The following is a 17,148-nucleotide window of genomic DNA, read 5'->3' as shown; positions in this document are numbered from 1 at the left end:
GCAGTTCCACTGACCTGAGAAGGCAAGATTTTGCTGGCAGCAGAAGACTATGCCGTGGTGGTAGTGATGATGGTAGAGAATCACTGTTTTTGCAGCATAGGTCTGTGCATGCTGCATGGGATCCAAGCCTCTCGCTGCAGCAGTGTATTCTGTCTTTCTTCCCAACCTAGCACAGATCAGACAGTGTGGCAAAACCATGGTTATAACACCATAACCCTAGCTCAGCATGAGATCTGAATTGAGAAACCATGGTTTATAATCAGACACTAAAATAGAATCTGAAACCATGGTTTGGAGTGGGCTTGTTGCCCATGGTTTGTGCTAACTATGGGTTGGCGTGATGTTGGGACTGACAAACCATGGTTGTGACCAATACCCTGCCTCAGGAGGCTGCATCCTAGAACCAGGAGCAAACTTAACCAAATGAGTGATGAGGAAAATAAAATCAGACACTCAGTTCATCATCATGGTTGTATGTTTTGAAGTTCAAACCATTGTTTTTAGTTGTAAACTCTGATTAGTGCAAACCACAGTTCAAAATGATGCCTGACATGAGCCTCTGATTAAGTCCTTGCACGATTCAGGCTTCCATTCTTAGCAACAGCAACGACAACCAACTGAACGCTTTCTGCCTTTTCTCTTGCCAGACGGGGCCTCATTATGGGCATCTGGAATTCACACACATCTGTAGGAAACATCCTGGGATCCTTGATCGCGGGCATTTGGGTTTCACAGGCGTGGGGTTTGTCGTTCATTGTTCCTGGGATCATCATTGCCTTCGTGGGAGTCCTCTGCTTCTTGTTCCTCGTTGAATGTAAGTGTTAAAAATCTAGAGCCCACTAACTTTTGCAGCATTCCCAAACATACTTTGTTTAGAAATGGACTTTGCTTCTGACCCAGAGTATTTAGGAGAATGGTTATCAATGGGTGCATCCTCAAGATCATTTAAGTATTCTTCAAAGATACTATAATGGTGCTTTGTGTATTCCTAGCTGGGATGCTTGGACAGTATTAAAGGGATGCCTCATTGCAAGTTTATAAGTGAAGTGGGAGATCTTAAGCCCACATTAGTGGAAACTCTCTTTAGGACTGAAAAATCCCAAATGGAAGGGCAAGGGCATACCACCCAGGGGGACATACGGGGTCAAATATTCCTGGGCTGTGGCCATTTAGTCATGTGGGGGGGTGGAAAATCACCCCCCACACACACACACACACACACTCCTCCTCCCCCCCCCCCGGGGTCTGTATACTGACTTCAAGACCTGGTGCAAATGTTGTTTGGTCGTGGTGGGGGATGGCAGTTGCTCATGCGGGCGGGGGGGAGGTCCAGAAAACTCAGATTTTGCACTGGGCTACATTTTCCCTAGCTATGCATATGCAGAAGAGGGTGGGATAATCTTCTTCATCTCCTTTTCCAAAGTTGCCCATAAAATCAGAATTTGCACTAGTGTTTTGGATATTGGTGAGATCCTTGCCATCCCAGCGATGTAAGTTGTCGGGACTAAATTGTGTAAAGTTCCAGTTTGTGGAATAAGAAGTAAACCCCCAAACATCTCAGCATATCAGGTAACGTTTCCTATTCAGCCAAAGAGATGTGGCCATCTAGCGATCTAAAGAGGTATTACTTTTTCTCTGGCCTGGTTTGATTTGTGAGTGATGTGACGCAGGGTGATTGAAGTTTTATTTATTTAACTGGTTTTGACACAGCCTGTCAACAGAGAATTCAAGGCAGATGCAACAGAGGTAGTCTCCATGTTTTTCAAAGGGGGAGATTTTGGCAGATTCACATTTTCTCATCCCTGGGGTACAGTGATATCACAGGGTGTAATATGGGGCTGTTATGGAGTTTAACCCCCACCCCCAATATCATGGCCCTATCTGTATTTTCCTTCTCCATGAATCCTGTTTGCAGCAAAATTAAATCTCAGTGTTCCTGTTCACAGATTCATCAAAGTTCTATGTCAGTAGAAATCGAAGAAGATTTTTATCACTAATTGTTTCTGATAGGAATGGTCACTGTGCTTATACAATGCCTTTGCATAGATTTGTCACAGTCTGCATATCTTGATTTTGGGGGATTTTTGGCTGTCCTATTTTCATTTTCTTTATGTTTATGCATGTATAGCTTTAGATTCATCATGCATCTAAAGAAAGGGGCTCCATTCCACAGAAAACATCAGCTTCAATAAATCTGCTAGTCTGTAGAATATTACAGATCATTTTTTTCTCAAAGGATCAATGCTACAATTGTTTGAGTGGGGATTCTGATCTTGCTCCTGCTGCTTCTGAAGTCTTATTGGCTGGCTCCTGTTCATCTCCTGTTTGCTGCTCTTTCTCATTTCTATAACCCCTGTCCTAATAGCTATGGGATAGGTACTGGGGTTCACGATTCCTCAGCTGCAGACTGTAAAACATTCAGACTGGTCGCTGATCTCCTTTTTCCAAGATTGTAGCCATGTTTCTGTAACACAGCCTCCCCCCTCTTTCAGATCCAGAAGACGTTGAGTGCAGCCCTCCCCTTCACCACGTAAGTTTAACATCTCTCCTTAGTTTCCTAACACTGGCCAGAGGTTTCTTCTCACTTTTATTTTCTTATTTTCTATTTATTTTTATATTTATACCCCGCCCTACCCCCAAAGGGCTCAGGGTGGCTTACAATGTCATAAAGCCCAATGAAATAATGCAATTACTGGGTAAGAGGAAGGAGAGCAAGAAGCAGAAGGAACAAATCATGGTTTGGTTGCAGTAGGCCCATCTGATGCCTTCCATAGCTCTGCAGGTGTAGAGGTGGGACTTTATTTCTCCAGATGACCAGATCCTAACATCTGAGATTTGGTTCTCTTTCAGTCCAGTTCGGAGGAGAAAGGTCTTGAGGCAGACAGTTCCATTGGCGACGGGAGCCTGAACGTGTCCAACCACAGCAGAGAAAACATCATTGATGCAGTAGAAAGTACAAAAGCAACAGCGGAGGAGCGGGAAGCCATCAGTTTCCTTGACGCCCTCAGGATACCCGTGAGTACTGCTTTGTGATGGCCAGCCACTGTGTTCCATGTCTCTAGTCTGTTTTTTAAAGACAGCCTTGGAAACTGAGATTGGGAGTAGAGGGGCAGAGGAGGAAGGATGGGGAAGGGGTGTTTAACCCCATCACCTCCTGCTGTATGTTTTTCCCTGTTTGGAGAAAAGCAGCTGGGAGTGCTTTTTTTAAAGGCAAGCAGGGAAAGGGTTAAATAGCCCTTCCACCTGTTGCTGTTCTGCTGCCAGCCACAGCATTCCAAGCCTTGTCTTTCATGAATGAAAATTCATCTTGGAAAAGAACTGGTGTTCTATGAGTTGCGTCTAGCTATACCCTTGATAGCTTCATTCTGCCCATTGTGCCGTTCTTGGCACTGTCCGATCCTGGGCCTGTTTACTCAGCTTCAGGCTACACATTGTGTTCCATGACTGGAACTTCTGATGTGTCTTTTGGCCTGATATGGATCAGTATGTACTGCTGGGGAAGTGGGGGTTAATTTTCCCTCATTATTGGTCCCTTACTAGAAAATGGGCTTTCCCCTCCACATGGGGAAGAAAGACAAGGGACGCCGAGGGACAGTTTTGACTGGGGAAACAGCAATATGTCCCCAGTCAAAATTCTACCTCCCCATTGACACTTTTAGGATCAAAAAGACACAGTAGGAGTTCCAACCACGCAATTCTGATGTTGTGATCAATTTAGTCCTCAGAAGTCGATTCCACTGTGCCCCACGGGGATTACTTTTTGGGCAGACTACGGCCACATGACAGCTACCTGTACTTTGTACTCCCTTCTGGACTAACACTTGTTTTAATGGAAGTGGCATTTTAGATTTAAAGAGGAGCGTCAGGGAGAGATTATCTCTTCTTGGTGTTGCCTCCCAAGAAAATTGGTGACCCCAGGCAGCCACATTTTAGCACAAGGAAGTACAGTGAGAGCTCCAGCATCTCACATGTGGTTTGTCTTCCATTGCTCTACAAATTGCTCTGTGTAGTTGCTGATGTGTTCCTTTCCCCATCTCTGTCTCTCCTGTTGCCTCTGAAGGGCGTGGTGGAGTTCTCATTTTGCCTGCTCTTTGCAAAACTGGTCAGCTACACTTTCCTCTACTGGCTGCCGCTTTACATCGTCAATGTCGGTGAGTGACTAGAATGGGTTAAGACCCCAATTTGTCAACCAAGGAAGCTTTTATTCACAAACCCAGACTGTCTCCATTTCTCGGATGGGTGAGTAAGAAACTCCGTGACTTTTTAACCATCTCCTCTCTTCTGTTGCAGCTCATTTAAGTGCAAAGGAGGCTGGAGACATGTCCACACTCTTCGATGTGGGTGGCATCATTGGTGAGCACTTCTTTAAAAAATGAAATCTTTATTATACACTGTCTCACCCAAAGGGAAAAAAAAAACAAAATTGTGACTTCCTTTGCCTCATACTGGACAGTCTTTGATTTAGAATGCTCCGTTTGGTCCTAGTGCCAAGCTAACAGAACTCGGTAGGCCCTAGGACCCAAGAAAATTTGGACAGATGCCTTGAGGGAATTATTGCAGACTTTGATACTGATCAGTGCTTAGAATTTCACTCACACTGTTCCTATGATTCTGTTTTAGACTCTGGGAAAGCAGCTTGACTCTTATTGGGTAGTTCTGGAGGGTTATCGGGGTAACTGTTTGAGTTGGCCATCTGCTCTGATGGCAAGCATAATCTCACCAGGTTGGGTTCAAACTCGAAACACAGCCAACTTCCTTCCTTGATTCTCTGAACTCATGAATCGCTAAAAAATCCCATTATGTGTGGAAGGAAACAATGGTCTTGATGCTCTGCCTTCTGCTTGTGGATGTTTTTGTGTGCTCCAACTGTGCATAGGAATCTATGGAGCCTAGAAACACTTCCAGGGTGGAAAGAAGGGCTGAGCATTGTTTCTCTGTGTTTGCTACAAACCTTGTAATGCCCACATGTGTGCACTGATTAGTGGTAGGGTTCAGATAACTTAGCACCTGGTTCCAGTGGCGGGATTCAAATAATTTAACAACTGGTTGATTACCAGCACTGCTAGACACGGACTGGTAGGCTCCACTGAGCTTAGCATGCATCAGCAGGGAAGCTGTTATATTCTCAACTCTTCCCAGGCTATGGGATGTAAATTGTGCTTTTGCCGTGCAGGTGGCATCCTTGCGGGTCTTGTCTCTGACTACACTGGTGGCAGGGCCACCACGTGCTGCGTGATGCTCATTCTGGCTGCACCCATGGTGAGTATTCTCATACGGCCACAAGATGTGACCTTTTTCTGTCCTCCTTTTCTTTCTTTTGGCAGGTGCTGTTTGTGATCCGTGCAGTTAGCCTACTAATTAAATGCACAAAAATTAGCACTGGAGGGAAAAAACAACCACAACCAAGAACTATCAAGTATAAAAACACACCTGTATAGTTGTTCAGTGATGCCCAGAAAGGTCACAGTGGTCATTTTTTAAAAAAGGATATCCCTTACACATAGGTGTGGATACCCCCCCCCCCACCACCACCAATGGGACAGGCATTGTTCTTCCCTTTGAAATGCCAGACAAATTGCATGGTCCATTACCCAGTTTACGGCTTCTGCTCCATCCAGTCCTGATTGCCATTTCTGGGGCTGAATTGAATGCCCTTGGCCATTTTCATTGCCAATGCCTGGGCAGTTGGGCTGACATCATGAAGTTCTGTATGGGAGGGGAGCAACACCCCCTCTGTGATTCCACATAGAGCCATAGCCAATAATAGCTTTTGATTCAGTATTAGAAACCAACGTTCTGTGTGGCTGTAGTCTTTTCCTTCCTAGTTTAAAAGAGAGTTCCTCTAAATTACTAAGAGATTGAGCTGTGATTCAGAAGGCTGTTAGTTCAAATCTCATCTCAGCTGCAGACTCATGAGGTAGCCCTAAGCAAGCCATTCTGTTTCAGCCTCCTGTGCAATATGTAGATAAAACTGACTTAACTTACAGAACTGTTGTAAGCATTGTGTTGAGATAATGTATGTGAAGTGCTGCAAGTACAAAAAGCCCTGAATAAGTGTGAAGTATTGTTATTCTCAGGAGAAAAGGTCAGCCCTGTGTATCTGCCTATTTTAGGGATGTTTCCCATACCTCTGGCTTTTCGCTGCCATTCAGTGCAATCTGGGAGGAGGACAGTGGCGAAGCTACAAGGGGACAGGGGTGCACCATGCACCAGGCGCATGCCTGGGGGTGCAGAGAATCGCCCCAGGCCCCTCCCCCTTTCTCCTGCCCCTCTCCTCAGTGCCCTCCACCCCCCATGGTGCCCCCCTTCCCCACTTCCCACACTTACCTTAGTTCCTTTCCTTTTTGAGAACTTTTTCAGGCTGCAAAAGGCCTGTTTGCAGTAAAAATGGCCGAGGAACTACAGTTCCCAGGAGACTTTGAGGCTCACAAGGTCTCCTGGGAAGTATAGTTCCCATCAGGCCGTTTTTACTGAGAACAGGCGTTTTGCAGCATGAAAAAGTTCTTAAAAAGGAAAGGAACTAAGGTAAGTGTGGGAAGGGTAGGGGCCTGGGGGGTGCGCTGCGGGGGGGGGGGGTCGCCGCAGGGGGAAAATATAGTATTCACACCGGGCGCAGTTTGGCCCAGCTACACCTCTGGGGTAGGAGGTGCCAAACTGTTCAGGAGGTGGTATGACCACGGGTGCAATGCCACTTGTGCTGGCATTAGGGTCATTTACACTAGTACCAGGGAGACACCTGGCAGCATGCCACCCGGGTGCCAGCACTCCTCCAGCGCCTGAGCCCCACCAGCACTGAAGGGGGCATTCCTGATTTCTTTCAGCCCAGGAACGACAGCTGGTGCATACTTACACCAGCAAAATTGGTGGTGGAGCCCATATTGCTGCATGGGCCATTTTCACAGAAGAAGGGGCAACGGCACTTTCAGCTTGCTATCCGGGGCGCAGCAAGCCTCTCTGGATTGCGTTGTCCTTCAAGAAAGCTGCTTTATGGATGTACCCTGAGAATGTCAAATACTGGGGAAGGATTCTTTTGGATAATACGGCGTGGGAAGGGACCCTCTCATCCACAATGTGGGCAAACCAGTAGGACAGTTCCCCTGAATTACAGCAGCATTGGTGCAGAATGGTAACCATTACAATACCGGGAAGTAGCCATTGTGTTCCATGCAGGAAGAGGGAGGATGAAATCATTCAGATGTGGAAATTCTTACCCAGCTTTCTCTTCCAGTTATTTCTGTACAACTACATCGGCCAAAATGGATTCGCCACATCAGTAGGTGAGACTGCATCACTTTCCAGAATTTTCCGCCATGCATGTTGACTTCCCAAGAAGTTTTGGAGTGCTTTTGTTTCTTTTTGCCTTTGGGTGAATGTGTGGGTTGCCAGTTCTCATGCCAACTTCCTGTTGCCGCCACACTGGCAGCAGCCCTCTTGGTACCCATCTGTGGGGCCATGTCTCAAAGCTTGGTAACCAACTCTGCACAGGAACAGGGACTCACAGTTTGTAATCCACAGCTAAGCGGATCTTTCACCCTTGTTGTGTAACTCAGATGGTGGGAAGACAAGAATAGGACCTCCCGTGTTCTGAATGCAAACTCATATTGGAGGGTGTGATCCTTGCTGATCATTTCTCCTTTGTTTTGCAGTGATGTTAATTATCTGCGGAGGCCTGGTCAACGGACCTTATGCTCTCATTACAACAGCAGTGTCAGCTGACTTGGTAAGGCTCTTATTAAACCGCTCAGTTCCCCCCCTCCCAAACATTCACTGAGAAATATTAATTTTTGAGGGTTTGTGCTTACCACCTGACTTGACACCATTCACTATCTCCTTAGAATTGCTCTCCACATGCCTAATTAAAACTGATGGAACCATAACTCAGTGGCAAAGCACAAGCTCTCTAATGTGCTTGGGAGCGGGGTCTCTAAAGGACTGTCTTCCCCCATACGTTCCTGCCTAGGAATTAAGATTGCAGTGAGATGCCCCCTGACTGTTCCACCAATTCAAGATGCTCGTTGGGTGGGTGCACAAGAATCTGTCTTTTCCATGGCAGCCCCACAATTATGGAACAACTTCTCCAGGGAGGTGCGACAGCCCCCTCCCCCCGCCCCGCCCAGCCCCACCCCAGCATGGTTGATCTTCAGGAGTCAGTTGAAGATGGTTTTATTTAGGACTGCATTTGATTTTTTAAATTATTAATGACAGTTCTAATTGAACTTTTTAAATTGTGCCTTATTATGGATTTTATCATTGTCATTTTGATCATATTTTTATAATGATTTATTTATGTTGTAAGGTGCCTTAGGTTTTACAAGGCAGAAAAGTGGATTACACATGTTTTAAATAAATAATACACTTTGGATGCAGAAGGTTGAAGGTTCAGTTAAATGCATCAGGTAGTGGGTGATATTAAAGACTAATACATAAGTACCTTGGGTAGGGTTGTCAGGCCTCTGCCCTTACCCGCTGGAGTTGGAGCATGGGGAGAGGAAACATCAATTGACACTAGATAAATTGCCCAGACTCTATAGTAAAACCATAGAGTTTCATAAACTTCCTACAGTGTGTTGATGTTGATCAACATGGCTGCCCATTTCCCCCTGACCTTGAAGAAGTGGATTGACTCAGTATATAGCTGCTTCGTGTGTTCATATATTCATATATTCATGTATTAAGTGCATTTCTCCTTCAACATGGACTACTTTATAACTTTCTTTCCTGAACTTGATCTAATTTCTAGAACAGGAGTCACACAGCACAATAGCTTGCTTCTTTGGGCAAGGGTAGGAAATTCTTTCCACAGAACATAAACACGACACCTCGGCTGAGAGATCCTCAGAAGGAAGAGAACTCTTGGCTGGAGCTTGGCATTCCAAACTCTGAAAGGTTTTCAAGTAACCTGGCACAAAGTAGTTATACATCCACCAGGTATCCTGGAATGGTTTTCTGGCTGAAAAATTGGCCCATGGTTAAATCCTCTTTCATGGCAACTGTTTGTGTACAAAAATCTTTAGTCAGGAGGCCTAAACCAAAGTGGAAAAATACTTCGTTGTGGTAGGCAAAAGGCAATTCAAATGCTTGACGCTAGGGTCTCTTCAGGGGGAGTTTTTCCCCTCTGTAATCTTTATGCCTGTTGACTGTGGCTCAGTGGAATACAATATGCAGTAAAAAGGGGTCTTTGGTGAGATTTGTGGCAGTATCTCATTGTGGACTGGACTAGTTGTCAGGCCTGGTGCAAGATTATACTGTGAGGTTCAGCATGTGACAGGGCCTCTTTGGCAGCAGCACCAACATTATGGAATGCCCTCCCCCATGAAGAACATTGGCTCCTTCCATGGGGCTTTCAGGAACACTCTTTGCTCCACCAAGCTTAACTTGAGACTGACTCTTTGCCTTTTTAAAATTCTTCTCAGCTGCTAAGGTGTATTCTATTCTATATTGTAACTGATTGCTTTTATAATGCTGTGTGCCCCTTAAGAACACTGGTGCACTCTAATCTGGAGAACTGGGTTTGATTCCCCCGCTCTGCCACTTGAGCTGTGGAGGCTTATCTGGTGAACCAGATTAGCTTGTGCACTCCAACACATGCCAGCTGGGTGACTTTGGGCTAGTCATAGTTCTTCGGAGCTCTCTCAGCCCCACCTACCTCACAGGGTATTTGTTCTGAGGGGGAAGGGAAAGGAGATTGTAAGCCCCTTTGAGTCTTCTTACAGGAGGGAAAGTGGGGATATAAATCTAAACTCTTCTTCTTCTACTACTGCTACACTTACTGGAAAGAAAACACCCGAGAACTCATGATGTACATTTTTTAATGCTTGTTTTGTTTCATTCCTCCACCCCAGGGCACTCATGAGTCTCTCCAAGGAAATGCAAAGGCTCTCTCTACCGTTACAGCTATCATCGATGGGACCGGATCCGTAGGTTGGTAATTAGAACTCATAAGAGGTGCCTGTTATGGTGTGGGAAGGCAACTGTTAGCTGCTTTGAGATTCCTTATGGTGCAGAAAAGCAGGATATAAGACCAGCTCTTTTAAAGAATCTGCTGTTTTGTTTTGAGGCATGTGACGTGAGAACTTCCTACCCCTCAAAATACTTTTATCCATGGGATATGATGAGAATTGGCCCATAAAAACATGCTTGGGAACCTCTTCCAGCCCACACCCAGCCAGTATCTCATGTTCAGTTTTGGACTCTGAATCCAGTTCAAAAGGAAGCAAGCCATTATAGTAAGCAAACAGAACAACATCAACCAAAAAAAAAATCCACAGTAAACAAAAGGGTTTAAAAGCAAAAAAAGACATCATCAGATAAATACAGATTGTTACTGACTCTGAATTATTTATATAACAAAGCCTGCAACCTCTTCACAAAAAACAGAATCAGAGTACATGGTAAATAGCCTTGATCCCATGCCAGAAATATACACACATGTAAATCTGAGCCTTGTTCAATATTCTGTGATTGCACCTTTAAGAGCAATTTATTTGGCGAATGCATCTAGCGGTAGTTACTGTTAGCACAGTCACTGGCTGAAGGAACAGAAGAACCTTTTTGCCCAAAGACACTGGGGACAGGCAAGGGCATAGCTATCAGCATTGTGTACTGCATAGGAGCTTCTTCAGTGCAAATGTCCATCCACTGTTAGTCATAGAATTGTATCCTGTATGTATCTTTGGTTTGGCACTGTCTGAACATGGGTTACCTGCTTCATTTGCATTGGGTAAAGCTGGCCTGCAAACTACCTCGATCCGACAATCTTGGCTAATTGCTCTGCAGGTGCAGCTCTTGGACCTCTGCTAGCAGGGCTAATCTCTGCCTCAGGCTGGGACAATGTCTTCTACATGTTGATATCGGCTGATGTACTGGCTTGTCTGGTGAGTTCATTTTGTGGAGCCTTCTGTGTCAATTTCTTGTTTTCCTGGGTGACTTAACAGTCCGGTCCTAAGCAAAGTTAACCATTTTAGATGGTTATAATGTTGGCATTCAGTCATCTTAGCAAGCTCTGTTTAAACTTACACTCCAATGGGATATCAATACAATTAGTTGCTGTGTTTGTAGACATCCTTCACTGTTTAATCTTCCCGCCTTTATTATATGAAAAACTTCCCAGACTGAGAGAACTTCAGTTCATGAACCAGAGTATATTTGTGTCGTACAGAAGAATGTCATAAGATCTACTGAGAAGGAGATATAGGTTATTGTAGGATATTGTTGAGTATTATCCGCCATCAACAGGTTTTTAGCTTTGGTTTTCATAGAGTATTAATCTATGGTAATGTTTTATTGTAATATTATTTTCAGATCTTTGTAAGCCACCCTGAGCTCGACTCCGGTGGAAAATGGAAGGGGTAGAAATTTAATAAACTAAAATATAAATAACCAAACAAACCGTGATTCTAAATTGCAGTTAAGTCCCAGTTTGTATGGAATAAACAAACCCCAGTTCATTGAGACACTTGAATTCAGATGTTGTGATCAATCAAAGCACAGTGAAGCCAGGAAGTTCTCCACGAATGAAGAAGTAGGTGGGAGGAGCAAGGAGTATGCACAAGCACAATAACAACAACAAACTGGATTCATATCCAATCTGAGTTTTTGTGGAGTTTCAGAGAAACTTGTTATGATACTTACATGCAGCTCAGTTTATTTGTTTCAATGGCTGATTCCGCATGGGCCAAAAACAGCAGGGTGAAAACGGTGTGAAAACAGTATAAACCCTTATACACCATTTTAAACCTTTTTACACCATTTTCACACTGCTGTTTTTGGCCTATGCGGAATCAGCCAATGCTAGAGCCTTGAGAAAGGCTAAACTCAACATCTGCTGTGCCCCACGTCTAGGGAGATAACCTTGGGGCTTCTTGGATTTCACTGACTTTATCATTGATGTGTTCAATTAGAAATAGTTTTGCAGCTACTTAGAAAAAATGTCAGGTTGATTATAATCCAGAATATTACATATACACATAAAGACCCATAAAGTCTTTTCCCAAAAGCTGATTTTGAATGTGACTTCCCTTTCCAGCTCCTTTCGCGCGTGGTGTACAAGGAAATACGAGGATGGTGCGGCTGCTACACAAGAAAGAGAGGGTATGTGTTTATAGAACCAAGAGTTTTGAAAGCAGTGCTATGGGAGTTGTTCATTAATGGTTCATTAGTGTTTTAAAAGCCCCAAATTGCCCTGAATTTGAAGTCTGTCAGTCTGGCTGTCTATGATTCCACGACAAATTCTCTTGACATGGGCATTACCTGAGCACGTGCAAAGAAAAAACACCATTGTGCTCTGCCATCTTGTACGGTGGAGCTTGTTTAGGAGTCCAAGGACAGAATTCTGAAAATGCATCCAATGTGTGGACTTCTGAACTTGCCAGAAGTATTATATCTCCAGCGCTATCACAAAACAGTATACTTCCACCTCTAGGCAGGTTCAAAGTGATACTGGGCAACCAGTGTACCAAAGAGCCGTGTACAACTTTGGACATGATATAACTCTTAATTTCTTTCCCTGAAAGTTTTGCAGTTTCTCCTTAACCAATACTAATCATACTTTTCTTCTCAATATGCCTTTATAGCTGTTGTATGAAATTAACTCACCCAGTAACAGTGGATATAAAATAGTTTGCATTGTGAGTATGTGTGTTACGTCTCCCTTCCCACTGAATGAGGAAGTCTACAAATGCAGTGTGTGATTTTTCTGTAGATTTACCTTCCCCCATGGCATCTGTAAGGCTAACATGCCCAATGAGGCTAAAAGCATGGCAGTCGAACACACAATTTCTTTGTGGATGAAAACTCTTGCCACTGGAAAGGAAATGGATATATCAAAACCTACTCAGATGTGTCCACTTCATTGTGCTAGTATTCTTCAGACCCATCTGTCTCTGGAGATAGGGGATGATATGTTCTGTACTACACCTGTCTGCCCAAAACCATCCCAGTTCAAATAGGTCTGGCAGCCAGTTTTATTGGACGAATTGGACACAGCTGTCTTCCCAAAGGATTTGAATCCACAGATACTTTTGATACATTTTCTAACAATTCGATTACACCACTTGTGGATGGATTGACCAGGAGTTAGTTTTTTAATACCATCCAACTTGAACCAGGTTATTTTCTATACCTCCAGAGAACTATATTTCAGAAAAGCAGCACTAATTGTCAGAAATGTATCTAGATCTGAGACAAAGCCAGTAACCTTGTTCTGCATTAATTTTCATGAGTGTCAAATTCTTTTTGGCCACATTTGGCACTGGTGGATGCCTTTGTGTAATTTCTGGGTCGTTTTTCTATGTAGCGTGGTCCCTTTGCTCTTTTTTCCCCCATAGTCCTTTGCACCATTTGTTGTTGGCCATATTGACCCCAGTTATTTTGTTAGGGAGTATCTAAGGTATGTTGGATGGTGCGCTATGTCACCACTGACAAAATCATGCCAGTCACCTTTGCCACTGGAATGAGATAGCAACAGAGCCAGTGACAGTGAGGAGAAGAATTTCTGAACAGCACTGAAACAACACAAATGTTCAGCAGCCCAAACATATTTTCTGATAATTTCTGTGGCCCATCAAGCATACAATATTCAAAGCAATGTTAAAACTGGATAATATTCATCCCAACCTTTGATTCCCCAACACGACCATGCTTGAGACTTAGTCCCCAAGATGCCTTCCTGTCTTTCAAAATGTTCCTGAATAATTACTTCTTGATCTGATACCAATCAAAACCCTATCCAATGAAGAAATGGCATGCCAGTCGTCAATGTGCTGATAAATCATTGCTGCAGAAGCAACTGTGTTTGCCTTCTCAGTCTTTACCTGGGTATCAATGGTCCTATGTTGGTGATCGTGCCTGCTGGTTGGTGGGTTAACAAATCGGCCACTGGGTGTTGTGATTTTTGTAAGTGAACCAAATGAAGACGTTTATTGTAAAGCAGCAGTTCTCAAAATGGGATTTCCAAGAAATACACAAAGCCAGTTGTCATGGGAGAGTGAAGCTGCTTCATAGTCCCTCCCATCAAAAGCTCTGATTGGATCAGAAGACAGAATGGGCAGCTCCCTCTCAGTCAGAGGAAAGGAAGATAATCTCCTTCATCCCTGTTTTCTGTCTGCTTTTTTTCCTCAGCCAATTGGCCGGTCTTTCTTCATGTTGGCAGTTATGTACAGAGAGGCTCAAATAGTTCTCTTGATTCAGGAGAGCTCTTCATGTCAACAGTTCTGAAATCCTAACTAAACACTTCAGGAAATGTGTGGCTGCTGCTTTCCTACAAGCATCCCCAGGCGTCTTCCCAGGAATGTCTAGTGAAAGAAATACATGTGATGCTACCAGTTTTAGCATTTCCCTGTTCTTAACACACAACAGACAATGCATTGGAGCAAGGAAATATGAAATGTGATGATGAGGTTAAATTGCCAAGAAGCGTGTGACATCTATTTAAGATCTGAGAACTGCTGTTTTGAAAAGCAGAGCTCTGCTAAACAGAGAAAACCATTGTCCTCCCAATTATTTAGACTCTCCCTGCCCCCCTCCTAAGGACTCTGGTACACTGTATGTTGATTATATTCACAGGTCATTAAACTTCACTTTTTGAATAGACATATTCTGGGGCCAGGAGTCACGGTAAGTCCACCTCTCAGGGCCACTTGGTAGGTTCATGGTTTGTGGTGTCTTTGGTACTCGTGGTAAAAGGCCTAATGCCCCATTCTTGTTGAGAAGGGTTGTACTCAGATCTCTGGTGGTGGAGTTTGAGGACATATAAGGTGTCAAGGGACTACAGCTACATTTCTTGGACTTTTGTGCTGTTCTTCCATTTGCTCATTCGCAGTTCTGTGGTCCAATAAGGTGAATACGAACATCCAAATTTTGACTTCCTTTCTTCCTGACTTCACTAGAATGCCAGCCTTGAACTGCAAGTGTGATTTGGTGGTGGTGTACAACTTTGGTCAGGATCCCAAGGGCAAGACCCCAAGTTGGCCAGGGAGATGTCTTGCACAATCCCTGTTGAAATAAAAAGAATCAGTGCAGGAGTATTGCTGGTGCTGCCTCTGACTCCCAGATTGCAAATTTGAGAGCAACACTTCACAAAAGTCAAGAAGCAGGAATTAAAATAGTGGCTGAAATGGCATGGTTTCTGGGATCTTGTGAGTTCTGATCAAGGGACCTGTTTCTGAATATATGTAGTTCCAATGCCTGATGCAGCCATCACTTAAGTCCCTATGACCCACTCTAATCATCATTCTAGCCACAGCATTCTCTATCAATTGTAAATTCTGGACAGTCTTCAAGGGCAGCCCCCACATAGAGTGAATTGCAATAATCTAATCTAGATGAGCATGCATCACAGTGGCTTTCCTGCCCAAGAAAAGTCACAGATGGCTCACTAGCCAAAGCTGGTAAAAGGCACCTCTGGCCAGCACTGTTTATCCAACTGAAGACCCCAGCTGTGAACCTGCTTCTTTAGCAGGGGGTTAAACCTTCCTCCTATCCAGTAGCACCTCTTTTTTGTTAGAATTAAGTGGGGGGGGGGGGGCGGTTAACCCTCAGCGATTTCCAGCCAGCTTCCAGACATCTGTTCACAGTATCCACAGCCTTCCTGGGATCTGTGGAAGTGCAACACAGAGCATAACTGTAACTTGTATGTGAATGTAAGACAATCTTCTCTCTTTTTGTTGGCATACCTGGGGGGGTGGGGGGGAGGAAACCCTAGTCTTACATTTGAGTAAATACTGAATAACCTTCTACCCAGAGCATCATAGCTAGCTCCTTTACATGATTGACATGAGAAATTCAAATGGGAGTCTATAGCATCATTCGTGAAAGTACCCATAGATGAGTCACACAAGGAACAGTAGCTGTCACCTCAACTCAGATTTATTCCAAATCTCTCTGTCTCTATCACTTTCTTGCTAGCTCTCAGCTAAAACCATGATGGTATGTGGGTAAACGTGACCATTAAAAAGGCAATGGATTCTGCCTGCATTCAGATGCACTTTTTTGATGCGCTTTGTTTCTAATTGATCTCTTTGGTCTTGCAGCTTTAAGGAATTTTGACGCCACTCCTGAAGCCAGAGGAGCCTGAAGACACAACAGGGGCGAGCTTTGCAGGGACAGTCAGCTTTGTTGCCCCTCATAAATCCATGGTGGGAGAAATGAACAAAGCTGAAACGAAGGGGATGCCAGGAACAAACCGGATCCTCTTGGACATACCAGCCAAGCCCGTCACCAGCTGCACTTGTTTTAACTGATGAAAGGGAACATTACTGAGGATCTACAATCAAAGGCAAAAAGGAACTGATGTTTTGGGGATCCCAGCATCTCAAGGCTTTTGTTTTGTAGGTTGCACTTCTTTTTGTTATTTTTATATTATTATTAAAGTTGGTTCAAAGCCAGTGTAGCTTGGGTACTTCCTTTCCATCAGCTGTGTGGAAGCAAAAAGCTGCATGTCTCAATGGCAGGACCCTTTCAATTTATGAGCCCCAGACTGCAGTCGCTGAGATCTGGAGTCTGGGGTGCTCAGTCCTACAGAAGCATCAGCCGTTTCTGAAAGGAGCTTCAGGCTGCCAATCCAGTTGTCCCGTGGTGGCTTTCAGGGACCTTAATCCCAAGCCTGACATTTTCAGTTCAAAATTTATTGCTGCAGGCAGGTGGAGAAGAATGATGGAAACAGGGCTTTGCTTTTGTTTTTGAAAGGAACTTACTGGCCCCAGTTTGGCATTACTGAGCTTACTGCAATCCAAGCTAAAGTCCTTCCTTGAATTCCATCTCATAAATTAGCCTGGCCCCGTTCCAAGGCCCTTTCCCCTTCCCTTTCCCCAAACGTACCTTCCAGAAGCAGCAGGAGAAAATATGCAGAGCTGGATTGATGGACAAGCTACATGAGCTATCGTTTAGGGCCCCAGATTATTGGGGGCGATGCTCCTAATATATAAACATTACTAAATTACCATTCTTTTTTTGGCAATACTATGAGGCTTTCAAACTTCACATAGGTTAGGGCAGGCCTCCCCAACAGGGTGCTCACGTGTGCTATGGTGTCTGCCAAGTATTTTTAGAAAGTAGGTGGGACAGATGCCACTTTTGCCCAGCAGGGCTTCTGAGTGACTATTGGAGCTTTTTAAAAAACAGTGCAGCTTTTTTAGTTTTTAAAAAACAGCG

The 17,148-nt window shown here is 44.2% G+C and overlaps 1 protein-coding gene across 1 annotated transcript in view; it reads left to right on the top strand.

Moving 5' to 3' along the window:
• The window catches only part of SLC37A2 (solute carrier family 37 member 2), a 43,976-nt gene extending 27,594 nt beyond the window's left edge, over positions 1-16,382 (top strand). The window contains exons 7-18 of the mRNA XM_048513259.1: positions 648-814; positions 2,493-2,530; positions 2,851-3,015; positions 4,061-4,151; positions 4,291-4,353; positions 5,174-5,259; positions 7,229-7,277; positions 7,647-7,720; positions 9,843-9,921; positions 10,777-10,874; positions 12,026-12,090; positions 16,029-16,382. Coding sequence (XP_048369216.1) covers positions 648-814; positions 2,493-2,530; positions 2,851-3,015; positions 4,061-4,151; positions 4,291-4,353; positions 5,174-5,259; positions 7,229-7,277; positions 7,647-7,720; positions 9,843-9,921; positions 10,777-10,874; positions 12,026-12,090; positions 16,029-16,044 — 991 coding nt within the window. The 3' untranslated portion in view covers positions 16,045-16,382. The remainder of the gene's footprint in view (positions 1-647; positions 815-2,492; positions 2,531-2,850; positions 3,016-4,060; positions 4,152-4,290; positions 4,354-5,173; positions 5,260-7,228; positions 7,278-7,646; positions 7,721-9,842; positions 9,922-10,776; positions 10,875-12,025; positions 12,091-16,028) is intronic.
• The last annotated feature ends 766 nt before the right edge of the window (positions 16,383-17,148 follow it).

The sequence above is a fragment of the Sphaerodactylus townsendi genome, linkage group LG12 (assembly GCF_021028975.2).
Source record: "Sphaerodactylus townsendi isolate TG3544 linkage group LG12, MPM_Stown_v2.3, whole genome shotgun sequence".
Taxonomy (NCBI): domain Eukaryota; kingdom Metazoa; phylum Chordata; class Lepidosauria; order Squamata; family Sphaerodactylidae; genus Sphaerodactylus; species Sphaerodactylus townsendi.
This window is presented reverse-complemented; position numbering and strand designations above follow the sequence as displayed.